At 38.1% G+C, this 16,530-nt stretch overlaps 1 protein-coding gene across 1 annotated transcript in view; it reads right to left on the reverse strand.

Moving 5' to 3' along the window:
- The window catches only part of LOC126979531 (protein halfway), a 53,038-nt gene continuing 36,508 nt past the window's right edge, over positions 1-16,530 (reverse strand). Inside the window, exons 2-10 of the mRNA XM_050828868.1 lie at positions 12,509-12,604; positions 12,231-12,414; positions 8,647-8,772; positions 6,840-7,040; positions 6,267-6,436; positions 4,972-5,157; positions 3,619-3,777; positions 3,030-3,134; positions 1-2,516 (exon numbers count right to left, since the gene is read on the reverse strand). Coding sequence (XP_050684825.1) covers positions 2,238-2,516; positions 3,030-3,134; positions 3,619-3,777; positions 4,972-5,157; positions 6,267-6,436; positions 6,840-7,040; positions 8,647-8,772; positions 12,231-12,414; positions 12,509-12,604 — 1,506 coding nt within the window. The 3' untranslated portion in view covers positions 1-2,237. The remainder of the gene's footprint in view (positions 2,517-3,029; positions 3,135-3,618; positions 3,778-4,971; positions 5,158-6,266; positions 6,437-6,839; positions 7,041-8,646; positions 8,773-12,230; positions 12,415-12,508; positions 12,605-16,530) is intronic.

Genomic DNA, 16,530 nt, shown 5'->3' on the forward strand with positions numbered 1-16,530 from the left:
CACTCAAGCGCATAAGCACACGCCTGTAATACGAGCCATCTGTCTTCTAAACTCTGTACTTGAGGTAGCACCACAGTGTGATCTATTTGGCAGCTCGATGGAATGCTTGGTCAAAGAATGTAAGAAAAGATTAGAGAGTTTGATGCCTGTAAGCTCTATAAAATAAGATAACTAGTTTATAATTTCCATTGATTGTTTTTTCTTTAGTATAATATCTTTGTAACGCTTTAGATTTAATCTGTAATGTTACATTGTATTTTTGATAAATAAATAAATAAATGCAAAACGCGGAAGTAATTTAATAAAACGAATATTTTTTCATTAAATATGGTACAATATTATTGACAAGTCCCCAGACAAGACCCGCCTGTCAGAATGAGACAGATGAAAGGACACAATCAGAAATGTGTAGACATAGTAGTCTAAGGTTATTAATGTTGTCATTTGTGGCATATGCCATATTTCGGCTTTGATTTTGTATGAGGTGCATTGTCTATATGTATAGAACGTCATTGGTTTAGACTCTAGATACTGTCTCTTGCTGTTAGACAACTTATAAAAACAGACCAGGAATATTAGTTAAGTGTGCGTGACAAGCTACGTTTTACACTCGCGATATGTAAGACACTTTGTGTTAGTGTGCGTGCATTGCTCCAAATAGAGGTTAACTCAATTTTTTCGACGTTTTCACAGCTGTCATAGTCTATCTAGACGTATTAATGATCTAACGGCCGTTTCCAATATACTATCTGCAGATAGAGATAAATTACCACCTTCTACTGTCAGTAATAAGCTGTCGATAATCTGAAGCTGTCCCAATATACCCGATAAGTCATTCTTACCTCCTAATATTGTGACGCGTGAATTGAAATTTCCATACAAACTTCTATCGCTGGTAAGCTATACGTCGTCCCATTGACAGACAGCGTGTACGGATAAGGTGAGTTACCGTCGATAAGTTTATTGGGACAGAAAAGTCAACGATAGTTACGATTTTTATCTCAAGTAGGCGATAGACTGAATATTGGGAACGGCCGTAAAGGTGCAATTAACTGTTATTGCCAACTGTCGCACCTGTCAGTTTGGTGAAATTAAATAGGGTCCAAATGTTATGATGACCATGTAACACTTAACTTTTATTTATATATATAATAATATCTATTAGTTGTTTATCTTTCCACACAATACTCATAACGTTTCATGTTTATAGCTAGGTACGTTTGAACAGACGCAGTAAGTTACCACAAAATTAGGTTTGAAATAAAAACGTTTGCTTAGTTGGTCACACAAATAACATTAAAGTATCTACCTATACAATTCATTTTAAAGGAAATTACCCAAAACGCTACCCCCCTTATTCATAATAGTCTGCTAACTTAAAGAATTGCTAATTCGCACTCTGTTTTCTTCTATTGACCTAAGTCAGAATGAGAAAAAACACTCCTTAGCGGCTGTTTAAAGTTAGCGGACCATTATGAATAAGGGGGTACATGTTTTGATAAAAATAGTAGCTCTTAATAGTAAAAGTCATTGTGCCTCTTAAGTTTAGTGTAGTCAAGCTCCTTATAATAATTTAATTATAGTTTTATTGACCACGCAACTTAAAAACCGTGAGATAATTCTCGGTTTTTAGTTTATGTTATCTTTAAATCTATTTAGTACTAAAGTTGACTTTATTTCAAAGATAAAAATTTAAATTATACGTATAAACTTTCTATTCTATACACGTCTATAATTTCTAATCGCAGTTCAATAGTCAATAGATAGATAAAAACATACCGTAGAGGTGGGTACAGTGAACGAGAATAACACAGAGACAACAATGTATACATTACAAAAGCGTTCCCAATGTGTGAATATCAAACGCTGTAAGTATTAAACTACCAGCACGTCATGATGACTTTTTGACATTGACATATGTCTACTTTGTTTGTGACACATGACATTTGAAGTATGAAATTGTTGCTGCTTTACCGGCTTTTATAATTGGACGTAATTCCAGAAAAACGTTCGAAACCACAATCATGTCGAAATTGGTTTAAGAACACAAATTGGTCACGTGATTCATATAAATGGACTGTTAAATACGAATTCCTTAAAATGTGATGTTTGTGGCTTGGAACGTTTTTCAGAAACTACGTCCAATTTTTAATAGTAAATTGCCATAACGTGCCACTAGAATTATTAAATCGAGCAACAACAGCTGCATGATGTACCAACGGCATGTCTGAAGTAATTTACTCGCACAGCCAATCGCACGGTAACCGCGGCATCTTGTTGGCCGGCCAGGGCAGGTATCCCGCAGTCTTGAACACCCAGTAGTCGTAAGAAACCTTGCTGATCAGCAACACCAGGACCATCACCTCGAGGCCGATGATGTAGTAGATATAGTCCGTCCAGTCCCTCGGTGAGTGACACACTTGGAGCTCCTTCAGCTCCACCACGGCTCCCATGCTGCCCTCACACTGCAGCTCTTTGAAGTCCGGGATTATCTTGCTGTTCTCCAGTAACCACGGCTGAAAGTAATGTATATAGTTAATAACAGCGTCTTCTACTTTATCACGGGGAATTTCAACTTGAAATTTATCTCACATTTCAACTTCAATATGTTAATATACTCGTAGTTGTTCATTATACTCGTAGTATTAAGACGTAGATATAAGGATGTTACGATAACGATGAATAAAAACATTCAGTTTAGTTGAAAAGACACTCGCATGAAGAAATGTTATTAACGCAGCAAAGAGGATGTAAATACTACATTATAAGAGGCGGGACTGCCTTAGTAAAAATTTTAAAGTAGTTATTAGATTTGACATAAGTTTTAAATAGTAATTACAATAAGGCGACGAAGTATAATCCATCTAAGTTTGAAAGCGAAAAGTTGCTCAAAACGTAGTGGATTTCGGCTATCTCCGTTTTTTACTGGATTATAGCCGTTATCTGTCAATTTATCAATTACTGCAGGTTTCATGCAATAGCTTTTTTCTTAGAGTTTCGCTAGGCTGTAATGCAGTGTTGTTAGTTACCTTGAGCACCTTCTCAGTGTTACAGTCGCAGTGCAGATAGTTACCGCCCATGAGTAGCGCGGGCCCCGTCTTGTCGTAACGGTTTGACAGCACGTACGTGTGGATCTACACAAGTGTCAGATGTCAAGTGTCAATCAAACAAAAATAATATAAATACGATCTTAGATTAATTATTGGTCTCCGCTATGCTCCAACTAGATAGCGTAGGCATAGTCGTAAAGTGCGGCAACTAATACTACGCCCGCAGGCGTTTTCCACCCAGACTCGTGTGGTCTTGTGGCGAACAATGTGTGACTTGTCACAATGTCATGTTTTGTCAAACTTTTAATTAATTTCAAAGTAAAATAACACGAACCGTATGTTGCAAAATTTGAAAGATGCCACGCACACAAGTATCAAATAGTTGCCGCAATACAAAAGCTATTGTTATTGGGTAGTGAGTTATCTAGTTGTAGTCATTTAAATTTTTACTTCTATGCCTCTACTATTCGTAAAACAACAGCGTCAACACTTTTATGAAAATTAGATTGCACCACTTATTCGTAGAACATTATAAGACAAATGTAATATGTATTATATATTTACGTACAGTCCTCAACTTATTATGGGTAATGGTTAGCAGTCGGAAGTTGTCGATGAACTTGGAACCCTCGAGCTCGATGATGTTCGCGATGTCGTTGTGGTCCACAAACAGGAACCGGAGATGCTCGTAACTCGGGTCGTCCGACACCGCTTGCAGAGATGTTATCTGAACATCATCAGAACGTATTAAGATGTGAGGTGCAAAACAAAACTGAGAATGTTGATGAATTAAGAGCCTACATGCAAACGGTACGGCTCTGTGCAAACTCTTTCACATGTACTCGGATTAGGCACGGTCGTATGGCGGCGGTGAATGGTGGTCACAGTATTATCGAGGTACTGAAGACGTCGCCGTTTTGCGCCCGTGTTCATGTTAACGAGGATACTTTACTGCAAAGACAGTTGCCGCGTCAAAACCGTGTTTATAGTGAATAAGCAAGGTCGATACACCGATGACCGTGAGTATGTGAACAGGCACAAAGGGTCATAAAATGGAGAATGTTGAGAGATTATTTAGAATCCATATTACTTTTTTATGACAATAAGGGACGAGACGAGCAGGACGTTCAGCATATGGTGGTTGCAGTGCCGCTCACGATTCTTGAAAACCCCAAAAATTCGGTGCGGAACTACAATTGCGCTCGTCACCTTGAGACATAAGCTGTTAAGTCTCATTTGCCCAGTAATTAACTAGCTACGGCGCCCTTCAGTCCGAAACACAATAATGCTTACACATTACTGTTGCACGGCAGGAAAAGGCGCCATTGTGGTACTCATAATGTAGCCGGCATCTTGTGCAAAAGAGCCTCCCACTGGTACTAGATTTCATCCGTCAATTAATGCTGAATCTGCATTTCAATATGTATATAATGAGTGCGAAATCTACATCGTCAATAGACAACGCTTAATAACAAGCTAAAAATACTAATAAAGTGTTCCATTCATAGGTTATTAAAAAAATCTTGGATCGCCAATAATTAAGCTAAACGATTGAATATAAAAGTCCGCCATATATAATAACAGGAACAAAGTAGCACCTGAACGCCATCTGGCTTTTAATATCAAATTCTCAAGTATTCTAATTAAGATAAAATTTATTTGCAATTAATGGAGTCAACCTCGTGAATGTATTTTATCGAGGCATGTTTCTCCTCAGTTAGGTTATAAATACAGTAATTTCCCCCGTTTTTAATACATCAATAAAATTGTACAAAGCACCTATTTTACATTTATCATTTGGTATAAATTACATAGTTTATTTAGCCCAACATTTTTCGACTTTCCGTGTTTACAGGAGATGTGGTACTGAAAGTCGACATACTACATTTTTATACTTTCTACAATTCTTGGCAACACTCACATTATTGTAAGACACATTTAGCTGCACCGTGTTGGGCGGCAGATCCGTGGGCATCTCCTTGAGGTGTCGCTGCGAGCAGTCCACCGCCACCAGCTTGGTCACCTCGTCATTCATCAGCTCCAAGCGCTCGGGGGAACACGTGCAGTTTATATTGGCGGGCTTAATGTTACGGCAGCTGACGTTTAGCTGGAAGTACATAATATTGCAGTGAAAACCTCATCAAACTTTATTAAAATGAGACTGAGCCATTATGCTCGGCTATGTACTGTTCGTTTGGATAAATTCGGTTCGAGTCGATTAAGGGTCACTCGAGATAAGTCTCGTGGGCTAGCCCATCCGCTCATTTTTTCTCGTTAGCCTGGCTTCGGTTTTGGCAGACGAGTTTGTAGCAGTTTCGTCAATAGCTGCAGTTATGAGTGACGTCACTGAAACGTCTTTAGAATGTAGAATTGTAGGCAGAAAGCGAGGCCTCAATAAATCCAACTAATGGAATCCCACTGTCTCCCGAGTGATAGTAGGTTATAATATATTTTGTATAATATCCTATATGTATAATAAATAAAGCTTGCTAAATACATAACAAGGAGATCGTATTCGAATATCTGATTTCTTTATGATTGTTTTGGTCTCAAAACTTAAAAGGAATTTAGATTTTAGAAAGTTTGTAATCGCCATGACAATGACAATCGATAGATGAGAAGATTATGAATTGAGTTAGAGATCCGGCCGGCAGTAGCCTGCTATAGACTAATAGAAAAGAATAAGACAACATTTAATCAGATTAATCGAGCGGAGGCAAAAGAAAATATAGTGAGCTACAGTTTCAAAACCGATTCTCCAATATCTATGGGCCGAGTCGAATATACAACATCCCTAATATTGTAATTGTAAGTACAACCAATCTAAACGTCTTGCCTGCTAACGGCAGACTGGGCGCTGTCGAAGGCTGCTTCTTCAGACATAGATCCTTCCCTGCTGCCGATGCGCATGATGAATGACACTCTGGCAAAGGAGAAGACCGATCTCCATGGTACAACTTTTGCCTCAAACTGGGCTTTTAATGACAATGGACAAACTTGCTATCCCTCGCCCGTGGGTGTAAGAGCTCAATGACTGGTGTACATTTCAGATAGGAAACTGTTCGTCAAGCTCTGGATTTCTTTTCTCCCAGCATGCTTAGAACTTGTGGTTCTACTTGAGTTTACGCTGGTGCTGACACATTTATTTCAGCACTTGTTCAAAAATATAAAAGTGAATAATGTTTAAGTATTTTATAGGTCAATGATCTCTAGTACCTCTTTTTGCATCCGCAAGTACTCAATCTGCACGATGGTGACATCCTTGAACCAGTTAAAGCGGAGGTCGAGCGCGCAGTACGTCTTGTTGTAGTTCAGGAACGTCACCAGGGAACTGTTGTTCAGCTCCATCGCCTTCGCAAAGTTCTTGCACGGGAGGTAATTGTTCCCTGCGCAAACAAATTGAAATCCATGACGTTCAAGACCTTTGCTATTTTTTCCGACTGATCGGGGTGCATTTCTTGTTAATTACGTAAGTATATACCAAGAAAAAAGAATGATTAATTCGTAGTTATATTCGCCCTTAGGCCTTAACCCTTTAGGGGGAAAATGAAAAGTGGTGCGCTTATTTCAGTCCACAGGTTTTGTTGTTACTGGCCAGTGTAAATTAAAAACAGGTAAATGAGACTCATCCTTAGGGCTCAGGTAGATGGGTGCAACTTAAACTTATCAACATCGTATCGTGGTACGCTAAGCCGAGGTCGTTTTCTACTACATACGTTACAACACAGTTTAATTTGCCTACGTTATGGGCGAATGGTCATCATGCTATTATAAACTGAGCATACACACCTGAAAGATCGACGGATATCTTGCGATTGCTCTGCACCAGGCTGAGCGGGAACTCCGTGAGGTTGTTGGAGGAGGCGTCCAGCACGGTGAGCGTGAACAAGTAGGCGAACGGGCGCTGTATGGGCGGCTTGAGTGTCGCGCTGCTGAGGTTATTGTTGGAGATATTCAGACACGCGATCGACGAGTACTTCGGGAACTGACCTGCCAACGATCATTCCTGTAGTATCCAATATATATCGTGTATAAAAGAAGGTGCAGTATGCAGGTTCAAATAAGGAGTCGGTTAAAACGCTATACATATGCTTATTTTCTGCTCCTTTAGACAACTTAAAAGGCCTATAGAAATTTAGGGTTTGTTTTGAGACACTCTAAAGAGTTCACTAATATCACAACCGTCAAGGTACTTTATAATGCACTGGTAAGGATTCGTTTGGAGTACAACTCGGCGATATGGGGCCCTTATGAGGACAAGTACAGGTTGATGTTAGAGCGTGTCCAAAACAAATTCGTTAGGCACCTATACTTCAAGTTATATGGAGTATACCCATTTTACCCACTTATGTATCCGACACTGTTTGTGCTGGGTATGGTTGGGTATACTGAGTTGAGCGTCCGTAGGTATTTTTTTCTAGCAGCGTATGTGGTGAAGTTGTTGCGCGGGAAGGAGCACAACCCGGGAGTTCTGTGCTGCTTGAGTCTTCGTGTGCCGGACCGGTACGTGTGGAGGCGCCTCCATCCGCCACTACTATCCATTCCGATGGCGAGAACAAATGTGTTGGCAAAGTCGCCTTTAACTAGAGCCCTTCGCCATATAAATGAACTCCACAACAAAGTGGACATTTTTGAGTGTACGTGGAGTGAACTCACAAGGGTATTGTTATATGTAGTATGTTATGGTAAATAGTAGTATGTTTAAGTTTTTTCTATTTCTGGTGTGATATATTATTTGTAATGTAATGTAGTTTGATTGTATGATTAGTTTCAGTTTGATTTGATTCTTGTTTGCTGTGTTTGTTATTCTTGTTTGTTTGTAACTGTCGCATTAGGTAATACCTGTAATGATAGTTGCTTATTGGAGAGTGCATTGCCATAAAATTTATCGATTTTTGCATCAGCACACCACTAAATAAGATATAAATCTTTATTTTATGAATTGCCAAGAACAGCGAATTACGCAGTCAGCAGCAATATAGTAATTTAAATTACATGAGGTTTTTGTGTGTAAAATTGTTTAATAGTTACTTACTGTTCTTTTTATCTTCCTGAACTATATCCTTAGCTTAGCAGTAACAAAAATAATATAATTAGTCATATACATTTAAATAGCGTAATATGGAATTAGACTGCAACACGACTAGCTCAACCATGTTACGTGTGACTGACCAACAATCTCCAGATATTCCCCTCGGAGAGCGCCATGGATGTCATCATTAGCCGGAAAACGTCCACTGCACACAAAGGCCTCCCCAAAAATTTCCACGACGATCGGTCCTGCGCTGCCCTCATCCAACGTATTCCGGCGATCTTGATCAGATCGGCGGTCCATCTTGTGGATGGCCTACCAACACTGCGTCTTCCGGTAAGTGGTCACTATTCAAGGACTTTACTGCCCCAACGGCCATCTGTCCGTCGAAATATGTGCCCTGCCCACTGTCACTTCAGTTTCGCAATCATTTGGACTATGCCTGGTTCTTTGTTTGGTTCTCCTACGGACCTCCTCATTTCTGATTCGATCTCGCAGGGAAACTCCGAGATGTCACCCTTCAGAAAATAAACTTCGACATCATCTGTGTGCGGTGTGACTCACCAACTATTTTGCCAATATTCCCGTCGGTGAGCGCCATGGATGTCAGCCGTCGGAATATGGACTGCGACACGTCCAGCTCGTCAATAGTCGCGTTCAACACGTGCAGATTCGTGGTGTTCTGCGTCACTAGACAATAGACACATTAACATAGATTTAGAAATCGAAATTACAACTACCGCGCGCATTCACATTAGCTACATGTTGATAACCGTGCCTCGTGTTTATACTAACGATTATTATTAACTATTTTATGCCCAAGCATTTTCAAATTTAGCCAAATAATGGGGACATTGCGGCGACAGGATTTATACGAAAATTTTGAAATTTTTTTGTTTTCTGTAAGACAATTTTCTCATTGAATACAAAAGAGATAGCAATAAAATAGGTAGATTAGACTTTTTCAAATGCTTCAAGCGTACCTCTAATATATTCTATACTATACTCTAATTTATCCTGCTGATTTTCATACATATTGCATGCGAGAAATACTCTAATACTCCAGTCGGATGTGTTTAGGGTGTTCAACAGAATCTACATAAATCTGGAATTTTAGATATGTTTAGAGTTCTCTTAGATACGTTTTTGAGGAAGATATATATAACATGCTGGCTTCTTCTTACAAACGGGCGGGGATTGACTCCGCGATCGGTCGCTCTAAAGACAAACACAAATTATTATTGTTCTACAAACGGACGTCTCGAAATCTCTCAAATTTGCTGAACTTGGTTGAACCGTAATAATAATAAGAAACGGATCTGTTCATAATATTGTTGCAAATTTAATTAATGTACATGATGATCTTGTAAAGTGTTTGTATGTTTTGTTGCAGTGAATTGGTTATTATTAGATCTACAAGACGAGGCAACTAAAATAAAACAAAGCCGCCCCCGCACGGAGCGAGCGTGGCACTCCTACATAATAGTCACTGGCGTACAAGGCCGGGGAACTGTCTTATGTACTCATGTCTTGTGTGCATGAACTATAGCCACGTTTAGACAGACTATGTATCCGTTTTTTATAATGAACAAGTCGTACACGTGGTAGTATGTGATTGTAGTGCTTACTATAATGCAGTGCCTTTTTTAGAAAATTCTTAACCGTTATGAATGAAATGAGGGGATTCCTTGATACATTGAGACATAAAATATTAGGGCTTACTGAAACTCATTGAGAAGCTCCGGATTCTATACAACACCAAGTGGATATACTTTTTTTATTTTTTATGAAAATAAGGGACGAGCAAGACGTTCAGCTGATGGTTATTGATATGTCCTGTCTGCAGATTATTGAAAACCCAAAAATTCTGAGCGGCACTACAGCTGCGCTCGGCACCTTGAGACATAAGATGTCAAGTCTCATTTGCCCAGTAATTTCACTAGCTTCTGGCGCCATACAGACCGCAACACAGTAATGCTTACATATTACTGCTTCACGGCAGAAATAGGCGCTGTTGTGGTACCCATAATCTAGCCAGCATCCAAAGGGGTCTATCACTCTGGTCCCAAATACGAAAGTAATAATGGAGTTGCCGTGTCTATAGCACCCGATATTAACAAATCTCTGCTAGGATACAAACCAGTGAGCGGCCGCATTATAACCCTAAGATCAAGACTCTCACTGGCCTATCACTTACGACCGCAATAAGGAAAGCCGAGGACCGAAAGGAGTGGAAGGGTTTAGTGACCTACGTTACGAAAACTTTGAAGTACGTACACGACAGAAAATAAGAATGCGACTAAGAAGAAGATTGAGACATAATTTTCCGTAGCCCAGAAATGTCATAAGCTGCGGCGCAATTCAATAAAAAAAAACATTGCTGCTTATTACACATTAATACTTGGCCGTCAAAAGCTGGCATCCTTGGAAAAGGATTCTTCCACCAGTAGTGTTTAATTAAGCAACAGTTGCACTAACTGTATGTTCAGTTTTGGTTTGAGGCAGTACCGGCACAACACTATATCTACTTGTACGCTTGTATTTCGGTTTGAAGAGTGTCAGTATGTTATTATAAACACTTAAGGCTGGGGACCGAGCCAATGGCCTTGAGGAATCGAGCGGAGCTAGGTTACCTCTCTCGCACAATATTGCCGTAGTTTTAATTCGGAATTAGAAGCATTTTTAATTTATTACAAACATTATACATTTTTTTTACAAAACTATGTTATGTTAAATAGTTCTGGTGTACAATTAATAAATTTTCGTGCAATTTTTATCTAGATTGAATGATGAGGATGGCTCCATCTGTAATAGGATTTTTTCGCACTGTCTATAAAAAATATAAATGTAAAGAACAAATGAATTTTCGTCTCATATTATATATATATAAACATATATCTTATATATATATATATAGTCAAGAAATGGTTTCAATTATGGCCTTAAGACTTATCTTGAGGATGATCAAATGTAGTATTATGTAACTTTACGTCTCAAATGCCTTTTAACAGTAGATTTGCCGTCGTAATATAAGTTACTCACATAAAATAATGCGAAATTACAATGGCCCAGGCCGGCTTTGTATAAAACAAAGAGAGTTCAAGAAGTTCCGGATGCTAAAATGGATTTTTTTAACACTTTGTAGCCAAAAAATGAAGGTTATTTCGTTTTCATTCGTGTAGCATATATCATATAAAAGATTAATAGTATTACGTAGGTAAAATCAACAATAAGTTCTGCCACCTCAAGAGACAACATGTCAATTACTTTCATTAACACCTGGAATAGACAGCAAATTTCGGACCTCGCATCTACCCTTTAATGCAAGCTTTTTTCATCTCCTGGCCGCTTTTAGTACATTCAAGACACTTCCTTGTATCAGTGCGCTCAGTCTATATCTTCATATGTCTATTCACTTGATATTGTGATTGTAGGACGGAGATTTAGATGGGATTTAGTTACTGATATAAAAGATTGAGAAGGTCATTTCATTGTCTTATAGCAGGTATTAATAGATGGCAGGTTGGATTAAGTCGAGTAACGACAAGTTAATAATTGTGATGTTATGGATGTGAGTGATCACCTACAATTTGCAAAGCAATTTACTAAACAAGCAAAAATGATGAACGAGACACCTTATTAACTCAACTTAAACGGCGTCACCTGCCCATACCAGTGTTAATATGATCGGAACACAAAACGAAAGACGACGTACCCACTATCACTAATCAAATTTCAACACAACACAACAAGCTGCACATATATTTCTTTTATGAAAAAAGGAGGGCAAAAGAGCGTATGGGTCACCTGGTGTTAATTGATCCCCGCCGCCCAGATTCTCTTGCAACACCAGAGGAATCAGAGGTGCATTGCCGGCCTTTAAGGAAGGTGTACGCTTTTTTTTGATGGTACCCATTTCGTATCGTCCCGGAAACACCGTACAAGGAAGCTCATTCCACAGCTTTGTATGTGGGAGAAAGCTCCTTGAAAAGCGCACTGTGAAGGACCGCCACACTTTCAGATCGTCGGGATGATATCCTAATTTGTGGCATGTCGTGCGTATGTGGAATTCAGCGGCAGGAATCAAGTGAAACATTATATAATTAGTTCTACTTGAACTTGTTATCAGGGTGAGTAAGAGAACTCACTGATGATGGCGAGCGCCTCCTTCAGCCGGAAGTTGTCGACGTCGCAGCAGAACACGGAGACAGGGTCCACCCGCTTGCACTTGTGTCCGTCCGTGGGGCAATGCTCCCGGGACATGTGGAAACACTTGCCCAGCTTCAACTCGACGCGGGGCTCCGGCTTTGGGTTCTCCGTCGACGGTGGGGGCTGGAATGCACATCAAACAAACAATTCAATTTTAACCTCTCTGAACATGTCAGTTTCGATTTCAAGTTATTAATACATAAGTAGGGAAACTCACCTCCATGCTCTTGTACTTGGAGTCAACCTCCTCCATCCTCGTCTCCGTGAGAGGGAACTGCACCACCAAGTATGCTATTGCTGTCCATAACGCGAACTGGAACCGAGTGATGTCATACATTAGTACTGTTCTAACAAAAATATGATAACCACTCCATCGAGATAAGAATTTGCTAGAAACTGTCATAACTGTGATCATAAACATGATGTTAACACCAGAAACAGACATAAACTTACAATGCCTACTATATAGCCTTTTAAGTGTAAGTGGAGTAAGTAAATCTTTTGTGGGACGATGTAAGTATATGCTTTTACAACAACATACCAGATAATGTTCAAAACAAATGTATTACAATATTCAACATGAATTGTTAAAAAAAACTTTTGTGTGGTAAATATTACTATAACAAATGACTTTCTTAATGATACCACAGATTCGGAATGTGCGACTGTCGTCAGGCTATTAAATAATAAGTTTTATTGTACGATATTTCATTTTAACCATATTTTTTTGTTAAAAAGAAACTCGCTGAGTTTCATGCACCCGTTCTTCTCGGGTCTAAGGCATACTTTTTCGAATGATTTGTAGTTTTTTACTTTCAATAGGGTGAGATCATATCCTATTTTGAATAAAAATATTTGAGTTTGAAAGAATAATCGATCATCACAAAAAAAAATGTTATGAGCAGATATCCCACCTAACGTTCAACAAGATCTACGGTGTAGTGTATTACAATGCGGCCCTGATTACATCATACTGTCACTATTAAAACTCTAAGAAGAAATGTCTATAATCATACAAGCAATTTATTAATTTGTCAATAATTAATTTGTCAAATTATCAACTTGCAAATAATGTAGCAGTACCTACCGGAATTCGAACGCGGGGCCTCTAGTTCAGTTGTCAGGATCACTAACCACTAGGCTATTTTATGAGTCGTCAAATTACTTATTTAATTTTATTATTAGTGTCCAGTATTTCTGAATGATTCGGTGAAACGGTTCTATTCTCGACGAACGCCTGTTGGCCAGCCGGACACACCGGTACTCGACAATTATTCAATACGGCACTTCCTTTAGCGACGGACCTCATTGCTAACAATATTACACTCTAAGATCACTTACATACTTGTTATAGTGTAAAACTGTATCCATTGCGTCAGAGGTTTGCTTGTAGAAATGTGATCGAATGTTACGAGTGCGAAAACGACTAGATATCTGATATATTATAATACATACCTACAAACACAGAGTACATATGGATACTAACGTATTCTACAAGTCATATTTTGTACTATTATATTACTATTTAGTCATATCTTACAATATTTCTCTTAAATGAGATATCCAGTAATCAAATATCGGATAGGTAGTGTCTAACCGAAATCAATTAGATAATGAATGGATTAGGTACATAATGCATAGCATGCCGCATGCGTAACATATGCGAAGACATATTTACATGCGCCTATTTCTGCCTTGAAGCAGAAATAGGCGTAATGGGTATGGGTAATGTGTAAGCATTACTGTGTGTCGGTCTGAAGGGCGCCGTAGTTAGTGAAATTACTGAATGAGACTAAACAACGTATGTCTCTAGATGATGAGCGCAAGAGTAGTGCCGCTCAGAATTTTTGGGTTATTCAAGAATCCTAAGCGGCAATGCATTGTAATGGGGAGGGCGTATCAATTACCATCAGCTGAACTTCCTGCTCGTTTTGTCCCTTATTGTCTTAAAAGAAAGAGTAGGAATGGATACTTACGTATTAATTTATATAGTCTTAACCCCTTATTCAAAATGGTCCGCTAACTTTAAACAGCCGCTTAGGAGAGTTTTTTCTCATTCTAACTTAGGTCAATAGAAGAAGACAGAGTGAGAATTAGCAATGCTTTAAGTTAGCAGACTATTATGAATAAGGGGGTTAATGTACAGTACAAAGATGTCTTCCAAATAAAGTAAAATAAAATAACAATTTAAAAATGTACAAGATAAGCAAGTCATCCAAAATAATTTGTCTTTATCAATAATTTTTAAATAAATATCTTCAGTTGTCTTAAATGTCATCCCATAGTCCTTTCTCGTATCGACACCGAGCCTTTAGGAATCGAGCGGAGCTAGGTTACCTCTCTCGCACAAGAACGCCATAGCTTTTATTCAAAATTAGAAGCATTTTTAATTGATTACAAACATAATACAAGTTTCTTTACTAAACTATCAAAACTATGTCCTATTAAATAGTATTAATGATTAGCATGGCTCTAAATGTAAAAGTTAGAGGTATTTTGGTGATTTTTCTTCGCACTGTCTATAAAAATATAAAGAAAAATATAAGCTTTGTATAAACCGTCAAGAAATGGTTTCAATTATGCGCTATTTTGACGATATCTTGGGATGGCGGCCTTAAGTAAGTTTTTTTTGCCTTACTAATGTATATAATGAATAACAATAATTAAAACGTGGTAAAACCCCATCTAGTTCACAATATTTCACGTTCATATGCATGAATAATTCGAGCGATAAATTGATATGTTATACATATTAAAATCCATCGTGTAATATTTTGCTATCACCGTGTTATCAGTTAGAAAGCTTTGACATGTGACTTGTGACGCAAATCTAGGGTTGTCAATGGTACAGCAACATGTTAAAGTTATTTAGAAATAGTTCCTGAAAAACGTTCAAAGCCGCAAACATCACATTTTAAGGAATTCCGGCCTTACAAATAAACTTGGTATAAATTTATACTGGTCATTATTTAATCAAAACAAATCTTATAACTATATTTACAATACTACGACTACATAAAATTAAAACTATCATTACGTGGAAGCGTACCAAGAATACTGGCAGCATTACCCCGTTGGATAGCAAGGCTGATCCGTTGACCGAAATAGCTGCCAGCACTTGGGTTTCCAGTAGCCTTATTGAGGCGCGAAGATAGTATTTTGAACATTCTCCGCGCCTCTGGGCCCCACGGGCCAAGTGTCTCGACACCAAACGGCACAAAGATGTAAGACTCACTGAGACCAACATATTTGCGACGCTTGCTGTCTTATATATAATTTATTATTAATTTATACTTGAGTACATACCAAGAATATGCAAAATGTTGACTATATCACTGACAACACTGTCAATACAATGATAATTCTGAAGTATTTCGAATGTCAGGCAGCCTTGCAAATAAATGCAGCAAGCATCATACGTCAGAAGAAATCAATCTTCAGGAAAATGTCTATTTGTAAACATTTTGTATATTCTTGGTTCGTACCTAGGTATAACTTTACACCATGTTTATTTGTAAGGCCGATTGTGTTTAATTAGTGTATTCCATACATGTGCGTTGGGCTAATAGATCATGATGTCATTTAAAGAGTGACAGTAGGGCTGGCATTTTGTCAATCCGTTAATATGAATCACGTGACCAGTTTTGGGTTCTTATCTCAATTTCGACATGATTGTGGTTGTGCCATTTGATCATCCAAAAAGTCATCTTAAGAAAATGTGATTTTGGCCTTGTTAAAGGCTCTCTAGATGAAGATATATTTTAATTGATAAGAGCCCCTAAAATAAAATATATTCTCCTTGCATCCTGTATATCCTACTGCACAGGTGAATCAATGAATTGTAAAATAAAGAATTATAGATCCTCTGATCTATCTAGATCACAATAATTTTAACAATTGGTTATTATTAGAATCGTGTGTTTTTTTTCACTTTATAATTTATATAATATATTATAATAAGTGTAAAAATTGTAAATTTATATAATATATTATAATAAGTGTAAAAATTGTAAATATTTGGCTATAAATAGCGTGTGTAAATTTGTCGGACATTCGCTCGTCACATATTATTATAAAAAAAATTGTTATTTTTTTAAAGTAATAACCCTCACTTCTGGGAATAATTTCACAAATTAAATTTGAAAACAAAATTCTTTCTCTGACCCAACCGTTCGAGTGACGTATCGTTGATAAAACTTGTGTCTTGTTCACTTCTCAGGTTGTGGCTTCATCTACAGG

The sequence above is a fragment of the Leptidea sinapis genome, chromosome 3 (genome assembly GCF_905404315.1).
Source record: "Leptidea sinapis chromosome 3, ilLepSina1.1, whole genome shotgun sequence".
NCBI classification, from domain to species: Eukaryota; Metazoa; Arthropoda; class Insecta; order Lepidoptera; family Pieridae; genus Leptidea; species Leptidea sinapis.